Source organism: Trematomus bernacchii, unplaced genomic scaffold, assembly GCF_902827165.1.
Source record: "Trematomus bernacchii unplaced genomic scaffold, fTreBer1.1, whole genome shotgun sequence".
Taxonomy (NCBI): Eukaryota; Metazoa; Chordata; class Actinopteri; order Perciformes; family Nototheniidae; genus Trematomus; species Trematomus bernacchii.
Window position 1 is genome coordinate 8,420,422 of NW_022987608.1, and position 25,416 is coordinate 8,445,837.

The 25,416-nt window shown below is 44.1% G+C and overlaps 3 protein-coding genes across 4 annotated transcripts in view; 2 read left to right on the forward strand and 1 right to left on the reverse strand.

Annotated features, from left to right (window-relative positions):
* Positions 1–4,062, forward strand: part of phyh (phytanoyl-CoA 2-hydroxylase) — a 4,572-nt gene extending 510 nt beyond the window's left edge. The window contains exons 2-9 of the mRNA XM_034131324.1: positions 89–144; positions 930–1,040; positions 1,320–1,488; positions 1,753–1,834; positions 1,965–2,146; positions 2,274–2,423; positions 2,670–2,804; positions 3,409–4,062. Of these exons, the coding sequence (XP_033987215.1) occupies positions 89–144; positions 930–1,040; positions 1,320–1,488; positions 1,753–1,834; positions 1,965–2,146; positions 2,274–2,423; positions 2,670–2,804; positions 3,409–3,462 (939 nt within the window). The 3' untranslated portion in view covers positions 3,463–4,062. The remainder of the gene's footprint in view (positions 1–88; positions 145–929; positions 1,041–1,319; positions 1,489–1,752; positions 1,835–1,964; positions 2,147–2,273; positions 2,424–2,669; positions 2,805–3,408) is intronic.
* A 982-nt stretch (positions 4,063–5,044) lies between these two features.
* ucmaa (upper zone of growth plate and cartilage matrix associated a) lies at positions 5,045–9,932 on the forward strand. The gene is made up of 5 exons (XM_034131536.1): positions 5,045–5,197; positions 5,857–5,916; positions 5,992–6,084; positions 7,011–7,109; positions 9,052–9,932. The coding sequence occupies exons 1-5, from the start codon at positions 5,137–5,139 to the stop codon at positions 9,138–9,140; spliced, it is 402 nt and encodes a 133-aa protein (XP_033987427.1). The 5' UTR covers positions 5,045–5,136; the 3' UTR covers positions 9,141–9,932.
* Positions 9,933–10,896: 964 nt separating this feature from the next.
* On the reverse strand, positions 10,897–24,796 carry mcm10 (minichromosome maintenance 10 replication initiation factor). Of its 2 annotated transcripts, none has more exons than XM_034131367.1 (18): positions 24,615–24,796; positions 23,809–23,852; positions 23,139–23,417; positions 22,004–22,219; positions 21,743–21,880; positions 21,335–21,509; positions 21,090–21,255; positions 14,699–14,866; positions 14,457–14,573; positions 13,846–14,048; positions 13,615–13,709; positions 13,312–13,425; positions 12,423–12,971; positions 11,818–11,936; positions 11,591–11,704; positions 11,308–11,453; positions 11,191–11,233; positions 10,897–11,108 (listed from the first exon to the last, which is right to left on the reverse strand). In XM_034131367.1, exons 2-18 carry the CDS (start codon positions 23,813–23,815, stop codon positions 11,028–11,030), a joined length of 2,730 nt encoding a protein of 909 aa, XP_033987258.1. In that variant the 5' UTR covers positions 23,816–23,852; positions 24,615–24,796; the 3' UTR covers positions 10,897–11,027. The 2 variants fall into 2 exon arrangements, with proteins under 2 accessions (XP_033987258.1, XP_033987257.1); XM_034131366.1 differs by having other exon boundaries at positions 21,743–21,883.
* Between the last annotated feature and the right edge of the window lie 620 nt (positions 24,797–25,416).

Consider the following 25,416-nt stretch of genomic DNA (forward strand, 5'->3'; position numbering starts at 1 on the left):
TTAGTCTGGTTTTAAGTAAGTGGAAGACTATTTGCTTAAAGGTCAATTGTTTCTGTTGCTGTCTCGTTTCCTTTACTGGTTTGTTCAGAGAGCTGAAACGACTGGTGCTTTGAGCTTCAACTCCAGCGACCCTCAGAGACTCAGGTAGGACCATAAACTGTATATAATGAACTCTGTTATGAGTAGGTAGTCTACCCCCTAATTTTAAAGACAACATATTATGCTCACTTTCAGGTTCATATTTATATTTTGTGCCTCTACTGTGACATGTCTCCATGCTTTAATGTTCAATAAGCTCTTTATTTGTGTCATACTGCCTGTCCTTCAGCACCTTTTTTCACCCTCTGTCTGAAACCAGAGCCCAGTCTGCTCTGATTGGTTAGCTTGCCGGCTCTGTTGTGATTAGAGATGTCCCGCCCCATAGCACTAGCCAATAGAAGCGCTAGTGTTACATAGTGAGGTCACTATTGTGGAGATATATTAAATGCAAAACATCTAACTGTATTTAAGTATTGTATCCATACAGATGTTTTGACATTGTCCCTGACAAATACATAAATAATAAATAATTTCTCACTTTTCTGCTGTCTGTGTGCATTTTAATAGCTGATGGTGCATTCACTTCAACAACAAAACAAGCCCTATTTCTAAAATAGCTTAAAGGCAGTTCATGTCAGAAGCAGCTTTGTGTAACTAAAGAGATCAAGGTTCAGATCTCTATACACACACACACACACACACACACACACACACACACACACACACACACACACACACACACACACACACACACACACACACACACACACACACACACACACACACACACACACACACACACACACACACACACACACACACACACACACACACACACAGTAACCTTTCCTCACACATTGATATTGTTGTGTCTTATCTCTCTTTGGTAGATATAGCTGGGATACTGACCTGCTGACCCCAGATCAGCGACTCTCTTATGAGGAAAATGGCTTCATCCTCATCAAGAATCTGGTGCCTGAAGAGGACATCGACAGGTTCAGGTGACCATCGGAAACTTATTGAACCTATTATTGAGAACTTACGACGTAACTAATAATATACTGTATATTTGTATTGAAATGACATATTACTTACCTGGTGGTATACTCAGGCTCAGTCCTTGCTGCAGTGACCCTTTGCTGCATGTCGTTCCCTATCTCTCCCATTTCCCTTCTATCTTCAGTACTCTTTAAGAAAAGGCAATGCATACATTACATATCAAATGTTTATCTTTTAATAGTACCGATGCATGAAGGTTCTTGTGCGTCTGCGTTCTTTAGGAGTGCGTTTGAACGGATCTGTCGGCAGGAAGTGAAAGTTCCCGGTCTGATGGTGATGAGGGACGTGGCCATCTCTAAGTCAGAGTTTGTTCAGGATCAAAGAGCGGTCTCCAAACTCCAGGATTTCCAGGAAGATGCTGAACTGTTCCGATACTGCAACTTACCACAGGTATAAAAACACACACGCATATTATACAGAGATCCATAGAACAACTTTGTGTAGACGATGGTGCACACTTGTGGAAATATCTGAAATCCCACAGTCCTAGGAAAGAGGATTACAGCTCTTCAACAAAAGAACGTGCCAGTAAAAATATATTACTATGATAATATAATCAAAATTCTAATATAACATATTAATAATAACAGTTTTTCTTTAAAAAGCAGCTTGAATTTGAAATAATTTAAACTGTTATGTGCTTTTGCATGTCAGGTTCTGCAGTATGTGGAGTGCTTCACTGGACCCAACATCATGGCAATGCATACAATGCTCATCAACAAACCTCCTGATGCAGGTATACAGCTATTCAAAAATATTTACAATAATCTGGTTTCTGTTTATCTGGAGAACCAGCTACAGCAGTGTCATTTTGGGATCAGTAAGCATCATAGGAAGCCTCATACAATTATCAACGGTTGATTCAGGGAAAAAGACGTCTCGCCACCCGATGCACCAGGACCTGCACTACTTCCCCTTCCGCCCCACAGACAAGATCGTCTGCGCCTGGACGGCCATGGAGAAGGTGGACAGGCAGAACGGCTGCCTGGTGGTGCTGCCAGGGACACACACCGGCACGCTGAAGGAGCACGACTACCCAGAGTGGGAGGTACTCAAACACACAAATGAAAAAAACCCTGTTACAGGAACACACACACACATGAGAACACCTGCTACAGGAACACACACATGAGAACACCTGCTATAGGTACCTAAACTTTCCTGTATTTCCTCAGGGCGGTGTGAACAAAATGTACCATGGAGTGCGTGGCTACGACCCGCAGCATCCCAGGGTGCACCTGGAGATGGAGAAGGGCGACACAGTCTTCTTCCATCCGCTGCTGATTCACGGCTCAGGCATGAACCAGACACAGGGCTTCCGCAAGGTACTACACTACCCATAATCCACCTGTGGCCTGTACTACAAAGTAGGGTTCAAGTGGGGTAACTTCAGGGTTCACCTGCGCATATAAAAGCTCTCTATACCTACCCATGGATGGAGAGAGCCTCTACGTAGGAGAATAAATATAGAAACACTTGTACACCTGTCTTGTTTGTGATTGGTCATATGCTGCAAAAAGCTAATTATAACGCAATTGTAAACATTTCAAGTAAATATTGTGTTTTTCCAGGCCATCTCCTGCCACTATGCCAGCGCTGACTGTTTTTACATTGATGTGAAGGGAACCACCCAGGAAAACATAGAGCAAGAGGTGAAGGACATCGCCAACAGGAAGTACGCGTTGGGCAACGATATTACCTTCCAGGTCAGACATCTACATTCATACATGTTTAAAACGTTCCCTTCTACAAGTGACAACACAACAGGAATGTACTTGATACAGTCAGATTGGATATTTACATACCAGGTGGCAGTTTTATGCTAATATGTAGCAACAGCATGACTTCCATCGGCCACCTTAAGAGCATCAACACCTCAGATATTAGGGTCTTTCTTAATGTTAGAATTACACTTAGCAGACTTGTTATGCAATGCTCAGCCTAACTACATCATTTATAGGTGTTAGGAGGAGCACAGTTATCATCCACCATCCCAGAAATAAGTGGAATGCGCTCACCAAGTAGCAGGTCATTGTGATATATTTATATATTTTTACAATTCATCCAATGTGTCTAATAAAGCATAAGCAAATTGGCTAAAGCTAAGTTGGGGGAAAAAAAGCCCCCCATTGCTTAGTTTGAAGGTACTTAGCGCAATGTCTCTGCCTCTAGAAATGTCTAACCCTATGTTAGTAAACTGAGTGATTGTCCTTGTTACATAATGCAGTTGTATGGGGTAACATGTAAAAATCGACATACTCAGAAGGTTTGTTTTGATTAATTGACTAACTGTTCCTTTAACAATCCCAGGACACCTGGGCCTTCAGAGGCCGCCTGGTGCAGGGCGAGAGGACTTCACTGTGAAGAACCACGCGCATGATGCAAGAAACGCCGCCTCATGACTAAGCACACATTGATGATTGTGTGACTGGATAAGAAGCAGCAGTGCACACAAGACGTGATCAGCAAAGTCATAATCTTGTTTGCTAATTGTTCTTATCATGCAATCCCTACACTTTTAATTTAATTTAGATGACATTAGATTATTTAATGAGCCTTATGTGCTTATGTTAACAATTGGAAATTTGATGTAGAGCATGTTGTTCTCACAGAGGATATAAGGACTGGAAACACTGTTAAAAGCAGAATAAAGTACCTGCTGCTACTGTTCTTGCTTTACAGTATTTAACAGCACAACAACTGAGAAGCTGGGAGTTTAATGATGATTATGAAAAGTAATCGTAAGGTATGATTATGAAGGTAGAGGGGGGGGGTTGAGAGTAAGAATAATAAATGTATCAAAGTAGAAATGTGTAAATATAACTGTGAATTGTAGCTCTTCTTAATGAACACTAACAGAGGCCTTATACATGTTCTAGTGGGATGATTCAGTGAATTAATGTTTGTGGGACAAATGTTATATTTTAATAACAAATAATAAAAATGATGGCTATATTATTAAGATCCTGTTTCATTTTTTTTTTACAGGCAGTTATATTTTGTATTTATAAGTATTACATAAGATAAAAAGGATAGAGGGGAAAAGTGTAAGGGCTGAAAACATGTCACACTAGAGGCAAAAACTACAATTATGAACCTGAAAACGAGCACAATAGGGCCCTTTAAAAAATATGAAGGCTATCAACTCACACCAAATAACCAATCACATTTACAAATATCAATATAACAAGCATGCACTTTCATATATTTGTAAAATCACACTCACAGCCAGCAGTTGCTCGCACACAGGCTCATTAGCGGCTAACTGTTTCCCAGACTGCAGACCTGTCTCTGCCCAGTTTCCTTCACAGGAAACTCATATCCAATTTCACTTCATCACACACAGACAGAGGACAAATCCACAGCAGCGGATGTACACTTTCATCAAAACTCCTCTCACACAGTTCTATAGCTCGCTGCAGCGTTTAACGTAAAGATAATTCTCACCTGGAGGGGAAAGGAAGGGGGCCAGTGCAGCTCCAAACTGTTACCACCTGCTGTAAGGAAAATGTTGCTCATTCATATGGAAAGTAGTAGAGAGAGAGCATGTCAAAAAGACAACAGCAGGTTTGTTTAACTCTCTAAGTTTACTATAAACCTTTAATAATACGCAGTATAATATTACCTAAATTCTCTTTTCTTGCTAACAACATCCTACATGCACCAGAGGGCTATCAACATCCACGATGAATCTTTGCTACCTGATTGGCTACCATGCATATTTTTAAGATCTGAAAGCTTACATAAATAAAAAAGGACATTGGACATGATGTCTTTGTCCTCTCTCTTGTAAGGTACTCAGACTTCCATCTGGTTCTCGTTCTTTTTTACTACACCTTAGCCCATCCCTCCTCCCTGTTTTCTCCTTCTTCTCCCCTGGGCATGTGATAATCCAGCAGCAGCAGCCTTCCTCCCTCTCTGGGTCTCTATTCCTCCTCCCACTGTCTCCCACCTTCCTCCCTTCGTCCCTCATCCTCTCTCGATTCAGTTCTGTTAGGTGTCCTGTGAAGTATAGAGTTCTTACTTTTCTGTCACAAGATGTCCTGGACCCGAGTCTTCGTGCTCTCCTTGCTCCCCGCCCTCCTCCTCCTCCACCTCTGTGAGTACCTGGGTTGGGGACAACAGGGACAGGATTTTTTATTTTGGATTATACATTCTCAAGGAAGATAAGCAAGGTTTTGAGAATAGGTGCAGTCCTTCTTAACCAGTGGATAAAACTGGTAGTCGCCTATTTTGTTGCTTTTGACCTTTTAAGGGTATTTTTGAATTAAATTAAATTCCCTATTTATTTGCAAATGTCAGCTTAATAGTAGCCAGCATTTGTAATTTAAGAGGAATAGGGCTCAATGGAAATTACTTTGTAAAACTTTTGTAAAAGTTCTAAAAGTCAATTTGTTCAATACATACTGATTTTCAAATTGAATTGCATCAAAGATTTAAGTCATTAAAAATGAAGAGATTTCCAGTAGTCCTCAAGAGGACAGCTGTGACCTCTCAGTAAACATGGCATTATTACAACAATAGATATAGATAGGGTGGGCAGCACCATACATGAGGTTTGCATGGTCTTCTTTAACATTGGGGAAACAAATAAAAAAATGTCATAAGCCAATGATTTTTAAAAATACTGTTGCAAATTCAAAGATTTCAAAGATTGTACATTTCTAAATCTAAGTACACACAAACACTTTTAGATGCAATTTAGTGTGAAGTGCTTTAGTCTAAAGGCATGAAATTAACATTTCTTCTTCTCCTCAGTTTCCAGTGAGGTGGAAAGTGCAGCAGTCAAGGACCACTCAAAACCACTCGATCACAAAGGTGACACATGTTTTTTGACCGGTTTCACAAACTTCCTTTCTACCTGACCTTCACCTTCTGACCTCTGACTTTTAGGTGCAGCAGGGCAGGTGTTCATGCCCGAGTCAGACGCATCCAGCTTCATCAAACGCCGCAGTCGCCGCTCATCCCGGTACTACGAGATCCAAAGTAAGCTATCTGATTAAAAACTGTTATCGCCAGGAAAAAATACTTTGTGCTGTCTGACACCTTATTGGCAGAAAGCCATAAGGATCATGGGTAAAGAGGTTGGTCTGAATATGTTTATTTATACTTTTAAATGTATTTATATATTGTGGTATGTGTGGCTGATGTGGCCACACACAATTATATGGCATGTTTGGCCTTCCGTACCGAAGCCAGTATATGTGTTTGTGTGTGTGTGCATGCGTGTGCGTGTGCGTGTGCGTGTGCTGTGTGTGTGTGTGTGTGTGTGTGTGTGTGTGTGTGTGTGTGTGTGTGTGTGTGTGTGTGTGTGTTTGTGTGTTCAGTGTTGGTTTAATGGTTTGGAATTTGGACTCTGAGGATGATATGGTTTGATGCTTGCAGGCTGAAGTTCAAGAGATGTATAACAAAAGAGTATGGTATAGTAAGTAGAAAATAGAGTAGTATAAGGTACACACACGCACACGCACACGCACACGCACACGCACACGCACACACACACACACACACACACACACACACACACACACACACACACACACACACACACACACACACACACACACACACACACACACACACACAGCAGGCTGCAGAAGGAGTCACAGGGCAGTATGGAGCGAGCTCTCCCTCTCTCAGTTTCTCAATACAATAAGCTCATTCTTCCACTGCCAGCATCAGTACGACAGACCATTATACTTCAAACCAAATGAACAAATACACAGAATATATCAAATGTTTCAGGAACTGACTTTCATACTCTTTCACCAAAATAACATTTCAAACAATCACTCTTTAGCTAGGTAACGCCTGCAGATCTCTTCAGTCTGTGCTTGTTATTTCATCTTGGAGCAGGCTTCTAGAGACATTTTTGGCTCAGCTCTTATTTCTTTCCCTTTTCCTTTCCACAGTCGAGCAGAGGGTAAAGATTGCTGCAAGTGAGCAGAGAAGGGAGTACAACGAGGAGCAAAGGACTGAGCAAGAGCACTACGTGGAGGAGGTGCGTGATGGTGAGACCTGGACCTACAACTACTATCCGTTTAATGCTTTCCTCTTGAATATGAGGGTACAGACATAATGCTTTATTGACAAAAAAACTTTAATTAATTCCAACTTCTTGAAATAATGAAGAAAAAACAGTATGTTCACCCCTTTCACAGAGGACGACAAATACAAACATTTAACATTACCATCAATCAATCAATTGATTAATTGTATTTATGTAGTCCAGAATCACAAATTGCATCTTTGTCTCAGGGGGCTTTAGAATCTCTACAGCACACAACACCTTTTGTCTTTAGATCTTTGCATCGCACGAGATAAAACTCCCCAACGAAACCAACAATCAACCAGGGAATATGAAAGAAACCGCAGGGAGAGCGACAGAGGAAGGTGTTCCATCACTGGAGAAACATGAAGCATGGACTTCATGTCAGTAAACACAAGATTTACGTGCCAGTCGCCACAGGAGGGCTCACAAAATAACACATGGAGTGTGTGGATCTCAGAGAAACCAAAGTGTCCATTTGTGGTCCAGCCTAAGCCGACAGTGTTCCTGCGGTCTGCTGTGATAAAGATGCAGCGACAGCTTCTAAACGTAGACTTGCTAACCACAAAGATATGTGTTTAGTTCTGAGATACATTGTTTTGGGTCAAAGAGATGTTATAAGAAAACAAAAATATCTCCACATGGCCATGGAACACTTATTGGTCACATTACATAAGAGCACATTCTCGCAAAAACCTTTATATAAAAAAAACTCTAGATTGTTGGGTCTTTGTGCTGCTTTTCTTTCAATGTCAGGGGAATATTTCTCATTGATTATTGATGTGTTCAATGCACTAATTTAGTACTAGTGTTAGAGCGTAGAACCCTGCTTAACCCTTGTCTTGTGTTCGAAAGCTGTTACCGTTCATGGTGTTCGCGGCTCAATTTTGACCCATGATTTATTTCAGTCCAAAACACTCAAAAATAATGACTATCATCCAATATTGTTTTAACTACATCATAACTAACTTATTATGCATTCATAACCGTACAATCCTGTTGTAATTTTATTTGATGGCCCCAAAACACATTACACCACATATTGCACACGTGCATGTGTGTGTTCAGGTTCAAGTGTTAGTGTACATATTCTTTGAGAAAGGTTGAGTTCCCGTGGGGGGAGGGGGGCCGAGGGATGGCAGACCAGGTGCATGTTGCGAACAAATTATTGTTACAGTGGATGAAGGGGGTGGGGTGTCTAAAGTCAAAGATGAATCTTGATTGGGCCAAATTTGACCCCGAGTCACCCACAACAATTCTGCCGGGTCTTCCCAGACACGAACACCAAATTATACACTTGTGTTTTTGGAGACCTTCAGACTTGGCTAAAATTGTCATACTGTAAGGGTTAAATGATTATGTAAATGTGTGTGTGGTCTGCGTAGTTCTGGTAACTTATTTTGTTGCTTTCTGCAATTGGAGAAAGGGCAAGCACGAAGATGTAAAATAGAAGAGGCCCCATAATGGAGCCTTGGGGAACTCCACAATATGTGCAATTACCTGTAGAAAACCTAGTGTGCTATAGGTATGATTCAAAGTTTGCTTTTATCTAACGATGCTTGATTATAAAATTTGGCCATATGGTTGAGGAGTGATTACCTATTAGGAAGCCTACTCATAAAACCGACTTCACCGATACTGAATCTCATGTAGCAGATAGTGTATTCGACTGAGATTTTTCGCCTTAAAAAGCTCCCTGCTGTCGCTGTAGATACTGATGAGGGTGGTGAGAGTGAACAAATCAGTAAAGTAGTTGGCTAAAAAATAAATAAAAATAGCTCACAGACGTTACAAAGCTCCTATAAGAGTAGAACTGCAAAGTCTGCTGATAATTCTCACTACGATCAAACCCTGTCATATATACAAATATTGATATTGAGACACTTCTACTTTTGTATCCACAGAGCAAAATGAGAGAACGAGGGAGACCAATGAGCAGTATCGAGAGTATCACTACGACGGCTTTTCTCCTCAGTACTACTGGTTCCACTGAGAGCGCTCATACTGCCTTCACCTGTACTACAGTATACTGCCGTCCTTTGTACCAGAGTATACTGCTAATACTGTCTTCACCTGTACCGCAGTAGTACCGCCGTCCCATGTACTAGAGTATACTGCTAATACTGTCATTGCTTGTACCTCAGTATACTAGTATTGTCATCAACTGTACCAGAGTATACTGCTAGTATTGTCTCTACTGCAATCACAAGAGTATACTGTTAATACTGTTATCAAGTGTACCAGAGTGTACTGAAAGTACTGCTAATACTGCCATCAACTGTACCAAAATTATACTGTTAGTACTGCCATCACCTGTACTAGAGTATATTGATAATACTGACATCACCTGTACCAGAGTAAACTACCAAAGTTGTGTCTGTTTTCCTACTTTCATCAACAAGATAAATAATTTTTTTACTTCTTATTTGTAACAAAATTGTTCAATATGTATCTCCATGAAAACTGTTAAATATATAATAAGCACAGTTTTTGTATTAAAGGCCACACTTTATCATATTAAATGTAGTCTCTATGCTGTGCATGCTTGTATTTACTGCATTTTTTTTACATTTAAGCAACACAATGCCCTGTCTTTATTTTTAGTCGGTTGCAGTAGCAGCAACAAAACAAACTCTTACTTTAAGAGCCAAAAGAAACTGTCTGAGTCAAAATGACTTTCCTGATTCCAGGCCACTGATGTGTTTTTACTTAGCTTAGCACTGTCTGGTATGTGGAGTATTTAAAGGGAGGGAGGCGGTGTGGAGTAAAGGAAAAGATGAGGAGAGCTGCAGAAATCATCAGGCTGATTCCACATTTCAGAGTGGAAATATGAAAGTGAGCCAAGTCAGAGGAGGAAAAGGAGGGAAAAAAATCGGATAATAAACGCAAAATAAACCATGTGTCATCGCCCTCTGTGCTTACTATTCACAAAGCTTCCAGTAATGACATAACTCCTTACTGATAGAATCAAGAATTACTTTTGTTTTAAAGCAACCTGCCTAATCTGCATGTCATTATTCTTCCTACATTTCTCAGGTAAGCTTTCAACACTGGATGCAGGAGAGGATTGTAAATGCTGCATTTAGGTTTGATGTATGGGGCTTGTGATACAACACATCCCTTCACATAAACACAACCAGTGATACAAGTGCTTTCAATTGCGTGGGTGTATACCTTATGACAGTAATGCATTGTGTGATTTCTTAATTGTAATGACTCTACAGCAAGAGGACTTGAAAGAAAAAGCTGTTGATTTAGATTGCTGAAAGTGTTTCCTACCTCAGACAGCAGCTCGAAACATGAGAAGAAACATTATTCAGTCACAAAATGTAGAAATGGCTTCATCGTACTATTAAAGGGGCCCTATTAGGCTTTTTGGGTCTTTCCCTGCAGGTCTAAATAAAAAAACTTGCGCTTCTGTTGGGTAGTGCTTTAACATATTGTACATAATAGGCTAAGGGTCGGGACATTACTTAGCGGTTGACCAATCACAACAGAGCTTCACAGCTACTCAGTCAGAGCAGACTGGGCTCTGGTTTCAGACAGAGGGTGAAAAGTGGTGCTGCAGAAAAAAAAAGACCTTTTTGAACATTAAAGTGACCAGTAGAGGCACACAATACAAATATGAATCTGAAAATTAGCATATCTCCTCTTTAAATATGATATGGTTTCATACTTCCAGATCTGCACCCGAACCAATTTACTACAGTATTCTATCTCCTGAGAAGAAAAACAAGCATTTCACGTGACATGTTTCAAAGCTTTAATCGACTTATTTGTCATTCAAATCTTCATCAAGATCAAAATAAAATGTTAAAAACATAATTCACACAAATACAAATATGATACATAAAATTAAAAAAGAGATATCCTGCTGCTGTCAATTGCTGTTGAGGAACCTTCCGTGCTCCTCTCCTCGAGGCTGGAGAAGCTCTCCGGCGATCTTCGGCCCCTTTTTCTCCTGCAAGAAAAACATGACCAGAACATCAGTGTGTTTTCTTTCACACAATATGAGACAATGTGAGAGTCAGAAAGATGTTTACCTTCAGCATCCCATCACGCTCCCATTTAAACAGGCCGCAGTTACTGAAATGGTGAAACAGAGTTAGTTCTAGTGTTCATTTTGTTTCAGTGAAAGAACATGACGTTAAGATTTTTACCTGCAGTCTTGGTTTGGCAGTCTGTCCAGAGCGATGGATCTCTGTCCACAGGAACATTTGAAGAACCGCTTGGTGGCATCGTGCCACCGCAGATCGTGGTTCTCCTCTACACAACGATCCGCTGGCTTGAAGTAGGTGTACTTACACTGGAAGCGAGGGAATATGGGAAGTAAATAACAGCTTCATTTCCACCATGCTTGCGTTTATGGTTAGTACACCAAGGCAGCAACATTACATATACGTGTTTATACATGTTTGAAGCAAATAGGTTGAAAGCCAGTACCTTTCTACAGGTAACTGCGCGACACTTCATCTCTCTGATGCCCTTCATCTTCTCCTCCATCTGCTCCTTCTTCACCAGAGGATCAAAGTAGCTCTCCTGCATCTGGTACTCCGCCTGAGAGGACACATTTCACTTTTTATATGCAGAAATACAGCTGGATTTGCAGAAAAGACCTCAAAAAGAATATAATCAAAACAGACACAACACTCATCACATATAACACGTACCGCCTGCAGTGCAACATCATGGCGAGATTTGGCGTTGAGGATCTTTTGAAATTCGTCTGACTGGATGTACTGGAGCTGATCTCGCTTCTTTTTCTCAGCCGGTTCCTCTTCCTCATCAGCTGCACAGTAAGAACAAGCACAATTATATACTTTATTGTTCAAAAAGTGTTGATTTTTTACAACGGATATTATATATATGAAACTTGCGCATCACTACAGGCCTTGAAGTTAGGCAATGCAAGTGTACCATAGAAATGATCTTAAATCAAATCGATGTTATGGATATTTTTCATTCGATTTGGCTGAATACAGAATGCTGATTGGTCTAAGTGTTATTTCTATATAGCAGATCGCTGTTACAGACACAGGTACACTCAAATCAATTAAAAAAAAAAGACAGCTATGAAGAAAAAAAAACGTTTGTTTTCAGATACTCATGGAACACTTTCTCATACCGAGGGGAATCCATCAATCATTATCAAATCAGATAAATAATTTTTAATAAATATTTTGTGTCAAATGATTGCTTTACTCAGTATGTAGCCGTATTAAAAGCTGGATAATGTGCACAATATGTGTAACAGAGATGTACGGTGGCTGTGTACCTTCGGCTGAGGTCTGGTTCTTCTCCAGTCTGGCGTTGATCTCGCTGCTGTTGGTCCTCTTCCTCTTCACAGCGTTAGGGTCTTCCTTTTTAAGCCCCGCCCCTTTGGCTTTCAGCTTCCTCAGAGCAGCCATCTTGGCGGCTGATAGGCTGAGAGCGCTGGGGGCGGGAGCCGGGGGCGGGCTGCCGTCAAAGAAGAGGATGTCCTCCCCCTCGGAGAAGCCTCGGCCCAGGGTCGGGGCCTGGGGAGTGGCGGGGGTCCGGGGGGCCACAGAGGCTGCTTTGGGAGACGTCAGTGAGGAGCCTCGGCCCAGGGTCGGGGCGTGGGGAGTGGCAGGGCTCCGGGGGGCCACAGAGGCTGCTTTGGGGGACGTCAGTGAGGAGGAGGAGGAGGAGGGTCCGGGGGCCAATGAGCTCTGCACCTTCTTCTGGATCTGATCGGCCCTCCGCAGGCGGCTCTGCAGAAACTCCCGCTGCTTCGCTTTCTGCTCCTTCAGCAGGGAGGAGGCTGTGATGGACTGAAGCTGAGGTGAAGCTCCGTTTTTGGAGGCTGAAGATAGACCACACGGTTAAAAAAATTGAGCAATTTATTATTAACATTATTAATATTGACAACTCTTTAAATAAACATCGTGAAGAGATTCAAATGAGCATCTTGTGTTTGTATGATTTAGTGCTCAGATTAAAGATGGTATATCTAAACGATTTGGTCTAGTTTGTCATCTCAGAGAAACATATATGATTTATTATAGTTCTTTATAGTAAATACAAGTGAGTTGAGGTCTGAAATGGTTGTTAAAAATGGAGGGCGACCTTCAATAGCCAATTTATTTTGGGGTAAACATTCAGACAGTACTGTACATTTTGAGGTTTTCATAAGGCACATGTACCTGATTGGTTGCCTTGTACCAAGTGCTTCTTCAGCTGCAGAGCTCCGGGTGTCGGCGTTGACAGCAGGCTCTTAAATTCAGTTGAACATCCTGAAACTTCCCCGGACTGAAGGGCTAAATAAATCAAAGACAGGAAGACATTATTAACAGCCATAAGTTCAGCGTTCTCTCCTCTCGGTCATTGTCAAGATAATAACTAAAGCTTGTGCAAAGATGGCTCATTGGAGGCGGTAAACCTCAAGTCAGAGAGAGAAGTGTATGGCAGGGATTGAAATAGAGGCTGGTGCAGTGTGGGAGTCTCACCCAGCCTCTTGGCCTGATGGAGCTGCTTAGCCGAGCCTTTCACAAACAGATTGTCCAGAGTCTTCTGAGTCCCTTTGGTGCCTTTGTTCCCCGATCTGCAACACAAAGACCAGTTAAAGAATGTAAAAAGAACTGTTTTCCTGGCTTTGGAATATTCTTGCCAAGTGCAAAATGAATGTGTTGTAGAAAACAGGGTGGTAATGACCAAATATACAAAGTATTATCACTCACAAAGAGGCGGCGCAGGCGGAGGAGGACACCCCGCCGTAGTAGAAGCCGTCCTGACAGAGCCGCTCCTTCAGGCTCCCCCCCTTCCCCTTCACCTTCATCTTGTTGGGAGCTTTTCCGGAAAATGCCGACTGCAGCTCGGCCCTCTTTGAGCTCATCTGCTTATACTGGGCCTTCACGTGATACTGGCAGTACTGGCACTCAAACTGAAAACAAACCGAGACGAGTGTCAGCCAATACTAACAACACAAAAAGACACCGACACACACACACACACACACTAGGGGTGGGGGAAATAATCAATACAGCATAGTATCGCGATATTGTATCTATACACGGACGCCAAGTATCAATATTTTATTATATATTTGCTTATTCAATCCACTAGATAGTGCTGAGTTTTTTCTTGTGCGGTCACGGCCATGGGTAAAGTCAGTGGGATTGGCAGGAAGTTAGTCAAAACAAAGATGTAAATATATATATATATCGCAATATATCGTATCGCAATAATTATCATATCGTAGAATCGCAATACTATCGTTTCGTGGCTTAAGTATCGCAATAGTATCGTATCGTGGGGAGCCTGGTGATTCCCACCCCTAACACACACATACCAGGTTGATCATCTGAGAGCAGGGGTCTCCGTTCTTCTTCATGGCCTTGCAGGTGCCGTAGTCCTGAGCTTCCCCCAACAGCAGCAGCTTCTGAGGGTTATCCACGGTCAGGCTCACCTGCACATGTTCAACACAAGGGTTCACTCTCTGGAGTCAGCTGACAGTTAGGAAGCATTAAGGCTATGACCAATAGGGCACACGTTGTTATCTACTGTTTGTACATCCTGTCCACTGACACTCACCCCGTCATATCCTTCTTTCTGCTTCATGGGGTTCGGGTTGAGGAGTCCGATGACAGTGCCCGGCTCTGTCTTCCAGTGCTCTTTGTGGACTTCGCCGAAAAGCAGAAGAGACACGAACACTTCCAGGTTATGGAGGTCGTTCAGTTTCCAGATGCTAAAGGTTTTGCCCTGCAGAGAGAAAGCGCTCAGTCAAAATGGGACACACACACACACACAGTGTTTCCACAAGTCCACAAGAGCTATAGTGTATAAGGATCACAAACATGGTGTATGAGGATCTGGGGTTACGTATTGTAACTCCAGCTTCTATGAGTATAGGCGCAGCCCTCTAAGGCTATCGCTATTGGGTAATCCCACTGCGCATGCGCAGCACTGACAGACTTAATCCACGCCCACCTATGACGTGGGCCCCACCTACGGTCTCACTTCCGTATAAATAGGAAGTATGCCCGTCAATCTGCTCCCACACAAACAGCTTTTCTTCAGCTATTCGCGGAGCCAGTGGGGCCCGAACCTTATGGCGCATTTCCACTACACGGTCGGCCTCGGCCACACTCGGTACGGCTCGGTACGGCTTGGCCGCGTTGGGCCTTAACAGGGCCGACTCACTTCATGCTGCGCTTCCATTACAGTTTAGGAACTGGGGTAGTTACTATAGTAACGCAGTGTAGGCGGAGCCGTGACGTCATCTTCAATGAGAAATCCAGAAACACAACACAGCCGTTAGCTGTGAGCACTCAGAGCTCACAGCTCCTTATATATGTTCAGAAACTCGACAAAAGTTAAACAAGTACACACCACAGACTGCCTGTGTCATGGTGAATACAGTCGCTGCTGTATTTATGTCTGTATAGGCCGTTGTTGTGAGTGTGGACGGTCGGGGCATATACTGCGTTAGCTTAGCCAATCTCCATCTAGAAAAACACGAATTTTAAAAGGTTTTTCGCCTGCCGTCTGTCTGCAGACTTGACAAAGCATTAATTCATGGTTTTTACTAACCGGTATCAGTATGTTGTTACTTCGGCATCATTTTGAAACGTGTATTACAATTAAATCACGGTCAAATATGTCCATCTTGTTGTAGTTCTAGCCCTCTTGCCAGCGCTCCTCTCTCTAGTTTAGCATACTCAGCCCGACTCAGCCCTGTTTGTTGGCCCCGATAGAACCACAATTTTCTAGGGCCAGAAAAGAGGGGAAAAAGTGGCCCCGCGCCGTGCCGCGCCGGAACGAGGCCTAGTGGAAGCACAACCAAAAAAGGGGACGGCACGACACGGCACGCTTAAAGCGAGCTACGCGCTGCAATGGAAATGCGCCATTAGAGGACTGCGCCTATACTCATAGAAGCTGGGTTACAATACGTAACCCCAGTTCTATTTCGTATAAGGCTTCGCCCTCTAAGGCTATCGCTATTGGGTTAAGGGCGAAGCAGGATGTAGTCCACGCCCCACTGGTCCGTCCGTTACCAGAAGTACAAAAACACATCTACTCAATTAATAACCCATGTGTAAAGGAGCATCACAGTCCCTGGAAATATGGCATTTTAAAAAGTAGAGATAAAAAATCCCACTTGTTAAAACGATAAAAGAGGGGGAAAAAGGGGCAGCTCTCTCAGTGCCGACAGGTAGGAGAGAGGGCACACCGTTCAGTCTCTGACATTACTCAATCTGACAGGACACTGAGTACTGAATGAGTAAGAGAGGAATGGGAGACATCCCTCAAATAAAAACGAATAAAAGAGCAGGGGGAAGACCAAGATGCCGCAGTGCAAATGTCTTCCACTGTCATTCCTCCGTGCAAAGCCGTAGAGGTTGAAATTCCTCTGATGCTGTGCGCTTTGATGTTTTCCGGGGGATCCTTCCCAGAGGAGACATACGCCTGTGACACAGCCTCACACAACCAGTGTGACAGGCGCTGTGCAGACAGAGGCTGCCCTATTGAGTGCTCTCTGTGATGCACAAACAGGCGCTGGGATCTACGCAACGTGGCTGTGCGTGCAATATAGCATGACAGCGCACGTACGGGACAGAGGAGATGAGATGTGGCTTCTTCCTCCGATGAGTGAGGAGGAGGGAAGAAACCCTCCAAAGTTATCACTCTTGATCTAAAAGAGCTTGTGATAACCTTTGGCATAAAAGCCGGGTTAGGGCGCAAAACAGCTGAGCTGCCATCTCCTTGGATCTGGAGGCATGACGGAGCCACAGAGAGAGCAGACAAATCACTCACCCTTTTAGCTGATGTTAGGGCCAAGAGCAGAGCTACTTTGGCTGACAAGAACTTCAGGGGGACCTGATATAAAGGTTCGAATGGAGCGCGTAACACCAACGCCAAATCCCATTGAGGCGCCAAAGCGCGTGACACCGGTCTGAGTCTCTGTACTCCCCGTAGAAAGCGTGTTGTCAGAGGGTGACTAAACACCGTACTGACACCAAACCCTACGTGGCAAGATGAGATGGCAGCAGCGTACGTTTTGACCGTGCTATAAGCCAAATTCCTGTCTAGTAAGGTCTGGAGGAACGACAGCACGTGAGGCAGGGGGCACGTTTATGTGGAGAGACATGTGAGCTGGCCACTGTCCCCCCACTGCCTGCGACATGCACGTTCCTCCCCAGCCTGCGAGAGATGCGTCTGTGAACACCGCTGTGTGTGACGTCACTCTGCCCAGGGGAACCCCCACTGACAGGACGTGGAGATTTTTCCAATAGGCTAAATCCAAACCCACGGAAGGGGGAATGTACACCATGCGTCTCTTCTGCCGCATGGGGTCGATGTGCAGGCGAATAAACCACCTCTGGAGTCTCCTCAAGTGAAGGAGTCCCAGAGGGATCACCACGTGACCAGCTGACATCATGCCCAACAGCTGCATCACGGAGAGGGCTGTCACCACCCTGCGAGGTGTGACGCGTCGGAGGAGAGCTGTCACTGTCTCCACTCTCTGCTGTGAGAGTCGCGCTCTCATGAGGGCTGAGTTCAATTCCACTCCCAGATAAATGATAACCTGGGAGGGAAGAGGACAGCTCTTCTTCCAGTTGACAATGAAACCCAGGCTTGACAGATGAGATACGAGCTGTACCGTCTGTAAAGCAGCCTCCTCCTTGGATCGAGCCAGCAACAGCAGGTCGTCCAGATAAAATAACACCCTCATCCCTCCTCTGTGAAGCGGCTCCAGAGCCGTCTCCACACACTTGGAAAAAGTGCGAGGAGCCAGGGAGTATCCGAACGGCAGTCGATTGAACTGGTACGAAATCCCCTGGAAAGAAAAACGCAGGAATTTCCTGTGTTTCGGGATTATGGTTATGTGGAAGTAGGCATCCTTCAGGTCTATTGACGTAAACCAGTCCCCCTGGTGAACGTATTCCAGCACCTGTTTGATTGTCAGCATATGAAAAGGTCTTTTCATTATCACCCTGTTGAATGCTGACAGATCGAGGATGGGTCTCATTCCCCCGGTCTTTTTTGGGATTAGAAAATAACGGGAGTAAAACCCCCGATTTTCTTCCCCTTGAGGAACTCTGGAAATCGCACTTCTTACCAGGAGTTCCTGCAGCTCCTCCTGGAGCGCAAGACACTGTTCTTGGGATGACAGGAGTGTTTCCTGAATCCCATTGAACTGCGGGGGAGGGGAGGCGAATTGCAGAGAGTACCCTCTGCTGATCAGCCTGCTCATCCATCTGTCCATCAAACATATCCGCCGCCACTCTGAGCAATGCTCCGAGAGCGGGCAAACCTGTTCTTGTTGTGCTGTGGTAGTCATGGTGACGAGCCATGCCAGAGCCCTTGCCGCTGTTGCTCGTGAAGCAACCCAAGGGGGGCCCCGCCCGAAAGGGGGGCCCCGCCCGAAAGGGCTGCGACCGGGTCTCCACACACTGCATCTCACCCCGGCCTGAGGAAAGAGCGGAGGTGTGTGCAGTGCTATTCATACAGCGCGTAATAACAGCCCTAGGCTCATTACGACCGTGTGAAGCAGGCACACCTGGGACAGAGGAAAAACCGTGCTGCCGGCTAACCGATAGGCCAGAGGCAACAGGTTTACACGTCAAGCCCCGCTGTCTAATAACCGCCTGGTTATATACAGCTGGCTTGTGCAGCGAGCCTTGCCGCCTGCTAACCGACAGGTCAGAGGCAGTCTGCTCAAACGGCGAGCCCAGCTGTCTGTTACCCGACAGGTTACAAACAGCTGGTTTATGCAGCGAATCTTGCTGTCTGTTAACCGACAGATTAACAACAGTCGGCCTGACTAGTGTGGGGGAAATGTGAGAAACAGCTGCTACAGACACACTGTTGGAATTTTCAACATTTTTATTGAAAATGTACTCCCGCACATCCCCCCCAAAAAGTCACTTTCGGCTCTGCTTCCTCGGAGGCTCTCTCGGAGCCGGAGGAGCAGACCAGGAGCGGGGGTTCTTCGTTCCCCTCCGACTCGTCGCCTGGAGACTCTGTCTCTGTGGCGGAGGAGCGGAGACATGGGACGGTGCCCCCGCAGCCACCGAAGGGCGATTCTGGCGCCGCTGCTGATCTCGCCGTTGCCCGCGCTGCCCCTGCTGAGACTGTTGCAGGTGCTGCGAGCGCTGCTGTCGCTGCTGTTGCTGCTGTTGCTGCTGTTGCTGGGGACGTCTGTCCGGCTGAAGCCATCCGACGTGACGCCGTATGTCGTCTGCCTGCTCCGATGCAGACTTCCTTGACTCCACCATGGTGTGGAACTGAGGCCCGAACAGTCCGTCCGGACTGATTGGAGCCTCTATCAGCTCCTTCCCTGCACCCTCCGGTATAGATCCCTGCTGTAGCCAGAGGTACAGCCTGAGTCGCCCACGTCGCAATCTGCGCCTGCGAAACTGCGGCGCTCAGGGTAAGTGCAGTGCTGGCCGCCTTACCGATCTCCTCAGCCTCCCCTGAGGACATGGTGTCGGACTGCTCAGCTATACGTACCATGGAATTCACCAGCAACGCAATATTGTTGGCCGCCGCTGACGCCTGGTAAGCACACTGGTGCATCCGGTCGGTCTGTCGGGCGACAAACTGATCTCTGGAGGCAGTCAGCATGGGTCGCCGTCCGGCAACCGTGCTGGCCTGCTTAACTCCAAAAAATGTCGTGAGGCTCGGCTCCAGAGGCGGCACGGTCGGAAAACCCTTATCCGTAAATCCCTCCACCCTCGTGAGGGGAGCGTACGTGGATACAGGAGCCCTCAGTGTCCTGGGGTTCGCCGCCGCCCCCTCCTGGTACTTCCTAATGGGCAGGAAGCGTGGCCAGATCGGGTCACTCCTGACCCTCTGTGCCTGGGAGAACACCCCGGACATGTCATCCGAAAACGTGCTCTCCTGAGCTGGGGGAACGCGGAGATCTCGCCAGGCGGCTGCCTTAGAGATGATCTCCGGGAGTTCCTGGAGAATTCCGCCAATCGACGGCAGAGCCGTGACGGCGGAGAGAGAGACCACTGGTCCGTCTACCGGACCTACACCGGGACCCCGCTCTGTCTCCTCCGTCCGGAGGAGAGAGAGGATGGGGGAACCACCTGGTGATCCATGAATGGAGGGGGCGTAGTCGTCCGACTCGTGCCCTCCATTCGGATCCAAGAAGTCCAGGGCCTCGTCCACAGAGTAAACCTCTGGGACTGCCCAATCATCCTCGACCGCAGCAGCAGCGAGAGCGTCCGCTCTCTGCTGTCTGAGGGCCAGAGGGAGCCGGACACATAATGAGCATGACACCTGTGGGGAAAGAGCAGCTTTCGCATGCTCTAACCCCAAGCAGGACTCACACTGTGAGTGTTTGTCAAAACTCATTATGTAGCCCGTCTCACATGAAAGGCAGTTCCGGACGCAGCCCTGACTTACCTTGCTCATCTCCATCTTTCCACTAGAAACAAAGCTTCGTAAGGGAGGAATCTTTGTTTTCTAATGTGCCTGCTACAGTGCTTCTGCTACTACGTGCTGAAGAAAAGTGGGAGCAGATTGACGGGCATACTTCCTATTTATACGGAAGTGAGACCGTAGGTGGGGCCCACGTCATAGGTGGGCGTGGATTAAGTCTGTCAGTGCTGCGCATGCGCAGTGGGATTACCCAATAGCGATAGCCTTAGAGGGCGAAGCCTTATACGAAATAGAAGTTGCAGCATCCTTGCTTCAGTGACAAGAAATAGAAGAAAATATTTTCCTAAGAACTAATTATTCAGGATTATTGTGCCTGATGGAGCTTCTACAGTGTATAGAAACACACTATTTCTATTTTATTTGTATTTACTTGCACATCTTAGACATTCTCTTGCACAATTGTTTCTGTTTTATTTGTTCTATGTCCTATATATATTCATGTTGCACTGTTGGAGGAGCCTAACCTAGCTAATGTGCACATGACAATAAAGCCTTGAATCTTGAATCAGTGAGGGGAGCTTTGACGTACGCTGCTGTTGCTTTGTGGTGTGGCCTTGTTGACCAGCACAGCAAAAGTCACCCAGTCGCTGTCCTCCAGCTTCTCCCGAGCCATTAGCTCCGGCACCTGCGACAGGCGGATCAGACGCCGGTCGGCCATCTTGCGGTCCATCTCGCTGGAGGAAACGCGCGGTCTCCTGAAAACAGCGAGCAGATTTAGCTTTAGATTTTCCACTGCTGACCTTTCCTGTGTCTTCATCACTTCAGTGTCCTCACCTGAGACGCAGTCCTGAGTATTTCTCTACAGCCACATCTTTAGAAAGAGGAAGAAGGGAAGAAGCAGCCGTGGCAGGTCTGCTCTTATTGGCCGGACTGAGGTGCTTGCTGCTGCTGCTCTCTGCTGGCTGGAAGGTGCCGCCGAGCTTTATCTCCACCAGAGGGCCTCGCTCTTCTGTGAAGAAAACACACTGTATAAATGTGCATAAAAGTAGCAGTCTTAGGCTCAATTAATCTAATTTTTTTATAAATAAATATATTTCAATTTTTTGTATTAATTAATCCAACCACTTTATTTCATCAATTCAATTAAATGTATATATATTTTTAATCATTTAATATAACCGTTGTTTTTGTAATAATCTTTACCAATGTTTTTCCTATCAATTAATGCGCAGCCATTCTTACCTGGAGATGTGCTGGCTTTGGGATGAGCTACCCTGGGTTTGCGTGTGAAGGAGTCAGCATTTTTTAGCTCATCACAAAAGCCAGAGGACTCCTGGACCTTCTGACCTGCTGCTCTGACTGGAGTGGAGACAGGAGTTGCTGCTGTGAGGAGACAGAAAACAGACATTTGTTAACACGAAAGTCATATGCAGTCGTTAGTATCTTTATCAATTAATTCTGTGCAATGTTTGGAAAACAGGATCTAGCTGGAACAACAATCACCTGCTGGTGTGTTGGTCTTCTTGGCTTGGATCGGTTTGGAGGTTATAGGTTTGGAGGTTATTGGTTTGGAGGTTATTGGTTTGGAGGTTATTGGTTTGGGAGCAGCTGAGCTTCCCGCAGTCTTGACCGGAGTGGAAGAAGGTGTAGAAATCTTCTGACTCGCTTCCAGCTGCTGCTGCAACCGCTGCATCTTCTCCTGCATTTGCCTCAGCTCATCTGAAGAAGCAAAACATAGAATAGAATAGAATTGGAGAATGAAACCCTCTTCCAACCTCAGAGCACATTAAAACCACTGTGAACATTCATAAACACACCTCCGCCCCTCAAAGACTGCAACCACTACTATTTAGAAATATTTATGGCTACTTTACTTGCATCCTTTGGTTACTATAACCCTTTATGAACACACGGTTAGAAATACACTACATTTATACAGTTTTGTACATTTAACGTTTTTAGACTGCAAGTGTAAATATGCACATTGACATTGAATTGTATCTCGTTGCACTGTCATCACTACTACCTCTGCTTTTACCACTCTTATTTAATTATTTATTTGGGTCTGTTTTTTACAGCAGTGAGAGTTGCCAAATAAATGTTGTTGTACTTTGTATTAGGGCTGCTCAATTAATCGTATTTGAATCGTGATTACGATTATGGCTTGCAACGATTACGAAAACAACGTAATCGAAATAAAACGATTATTTTTTTATTATTATTATTATTATTTTTGGTTTTTCAGTTGAATTATACTTAAAAAAATTCTCCAATAAATTGATGTTTTCAAAGTAAATGGATAATCGTTTTTAATAATCGTGATATCAATTATTGACCCAAATAATCGAGATTATGATTTTTGCCATAATCGAGCAGCCCTACTTTGTATGATGACAATAAAGCACACAGCACACAGTGAAATCTCACCTCTGCATTTAACCCATCCTAGTACTAGGAGCAGTGGGCAGCTATTGTACAGCGCCCGGGGAGCAATGGGAGTGGGGGGGTTGTCCGGTGCCTTGCTCAAGGGCACCACGGCAGGGCCCAGGAGGTGAACTGGGACCTCTCCAAGTGGTAATATATAATATGCTATACACTACATCGCACATCAACTTGAGGAGACTTCAGTGGCACAAACCTTGCAAGTCCTCCTTGGACTTGTTGAGGATGTCATTTGTTTTAGTGTCTTCTCCTTCATTTTCAATGTCATCCACATCTCCAAAGAGATCCGTCGCTACATCTTCCGTCGCCACATCTTGCTTTTCCTCCTCCACGCCATCTTTGTACTCTTCCTCCTCAGCATCGTCTCCGTCGAACAGGCCGTCCAAGTCGTCTGCCTGCTCCGGACCCCCCTGTTCTTCTTCGACCCCCTCGCTCTCAGCCAGCAGCGCCGTCAGAATGTCCAGATCGTCCTCACCTGTACAGAGAAGACATAAACTGAGTGTTTTCATCTGTTCATAGAGCTGGACTTTAATGTGTTTTAAATAATAAAGCTTTATTTATATAGCACTTTTCATACAGCACGTGCAGCTCAAAGTGATTTTCAAAATGGCACACATCACAAGTTAAAAATAAGATCAGATGTTAAGATTCTAATAAAAGTTAAACGATTAAAATATTAAAAAACAGACGTAAAAATAAATGTTGCCATTGAAACTGTTAAATAAATAATATAAGATGAAACCCTTTAAGACCTATAAAATAAATATAAAACAATATAAAAGTAGGTAAATAATAAAGATTAAAAGACAATTTAAAAGGGGGGGGGGTTGCTAATAAAAAGCTAATCTAAAGGCCATCATACTTACTGTCCATTTTAGGAAAGTTGGTGATGGGGCTGATTTCAGATGATCTGGTAACAAAAAAGCAGATCACATATTATTGTGAGGAGTGATGGAAAAACTTTAATAACCTCAAAATAAACTAGATCTGGCCTGCTTTCTCTTCCGAATAACAAGAATTTTAAATATAATACTTTACACTTAAGTGTTAAACAGTCTAAGATTTGACAAAGAAATGAAGGCGTTAATTCAGCATCTCTGTCCTACGAACCAAATGTCACTCATCTTGCATCCCTTTTTTTTTTTAAATCACATTTTAATGTATGTTTATTTGTGCAATATTTTCTTACATCCAATATGTTTAGTTAACATCTATGTTTAAGACTCTCGTTTAAGTTTTTATGTTTTATTTGTACATTTCCAGTTGCTTGCAACACATTGTAAAATGAACCAATACTCTTATGCAAGCTGAAATGTGGATACCAAAAGCTGAATCAAAGGTTTTCTACATAGATGGATTTGTCATTCAATCAGTATTACACTACATTATACTGTAAATTATAACACAATGATATATTGAGTTAATTAAAGGTTCAGTCAGTGTTGGCTGTTACTGTTACCCACTGTTTGTTCTGTGACTGTATACACATTGACTGCATAAACACGGTAGCCTATACAAATTAACAGTTTAAAAAGTGTACACTACAGGGCATGTTTTAATGTATATTTGAGTGTAACAGCTTGTATCCCTGGGAAAGTCCAAATGAAACAATCGCCTTTTTTCTCTTTCAAATGAATCAGTCCATGTATGTATGTGAGATAATGAAACGTACCTCTGGTTCCGCTGTTGTGTCCTTTTCTAGTTTTATTGCAACTTTTACAGCTACGTCCAACCTGTCAATACGTTGCTTTGTCACCAAGGAGCACTACGCGTAGTTTTGCAAAAGTAACAGGTTATTTTAGACACGATTACAAGCTAATCTAGTTTTATTGACAAGCTGCAGCCTGCAGCGAGAGGGAGAAGTCGAAACTGGCGCTAAACTAAGGGCCCCTCCGTGTTGTCAAAGCTCCGCCAGCTGCCCAGTGATATGCCTGAATAGAAAAGTGTATATCTTTTTTTAACGGTAAGCCGATCATGTTTTACAATGATGTACCTTGTTTTGGTTTGTTGAAAAAATTAGAAAATCGTGTTTTAAATGTATTTGTATAATTACACATACAGATTCAGAGTACAACGTCTCAATATACATCTATATTTCTGTTGCTGGCTGCAGTTTTCTTCGGTTTTTTATAGATCATTGTAATTTATCCGCAATTTTTTATATTGCGTATTATTTGTGATATATCGCTCTTCTACTGTAGAATATTTATATTTTCTGTTTATTTTTTGATTTGATTTTTGATTTGATTAAATATTAAATAGTTGTATTGAACACACTGCTGCTCCTGTAACACACACACACACCCCCCCCCCACACACACACACACACACACACACACACACACACACACACACACACACACACACACACACACACACACACACACACACACACACACACACACACACACACACACACACACACACACACACACACACACACACACACACAGTAATCTCAGTAATGGTTTAAG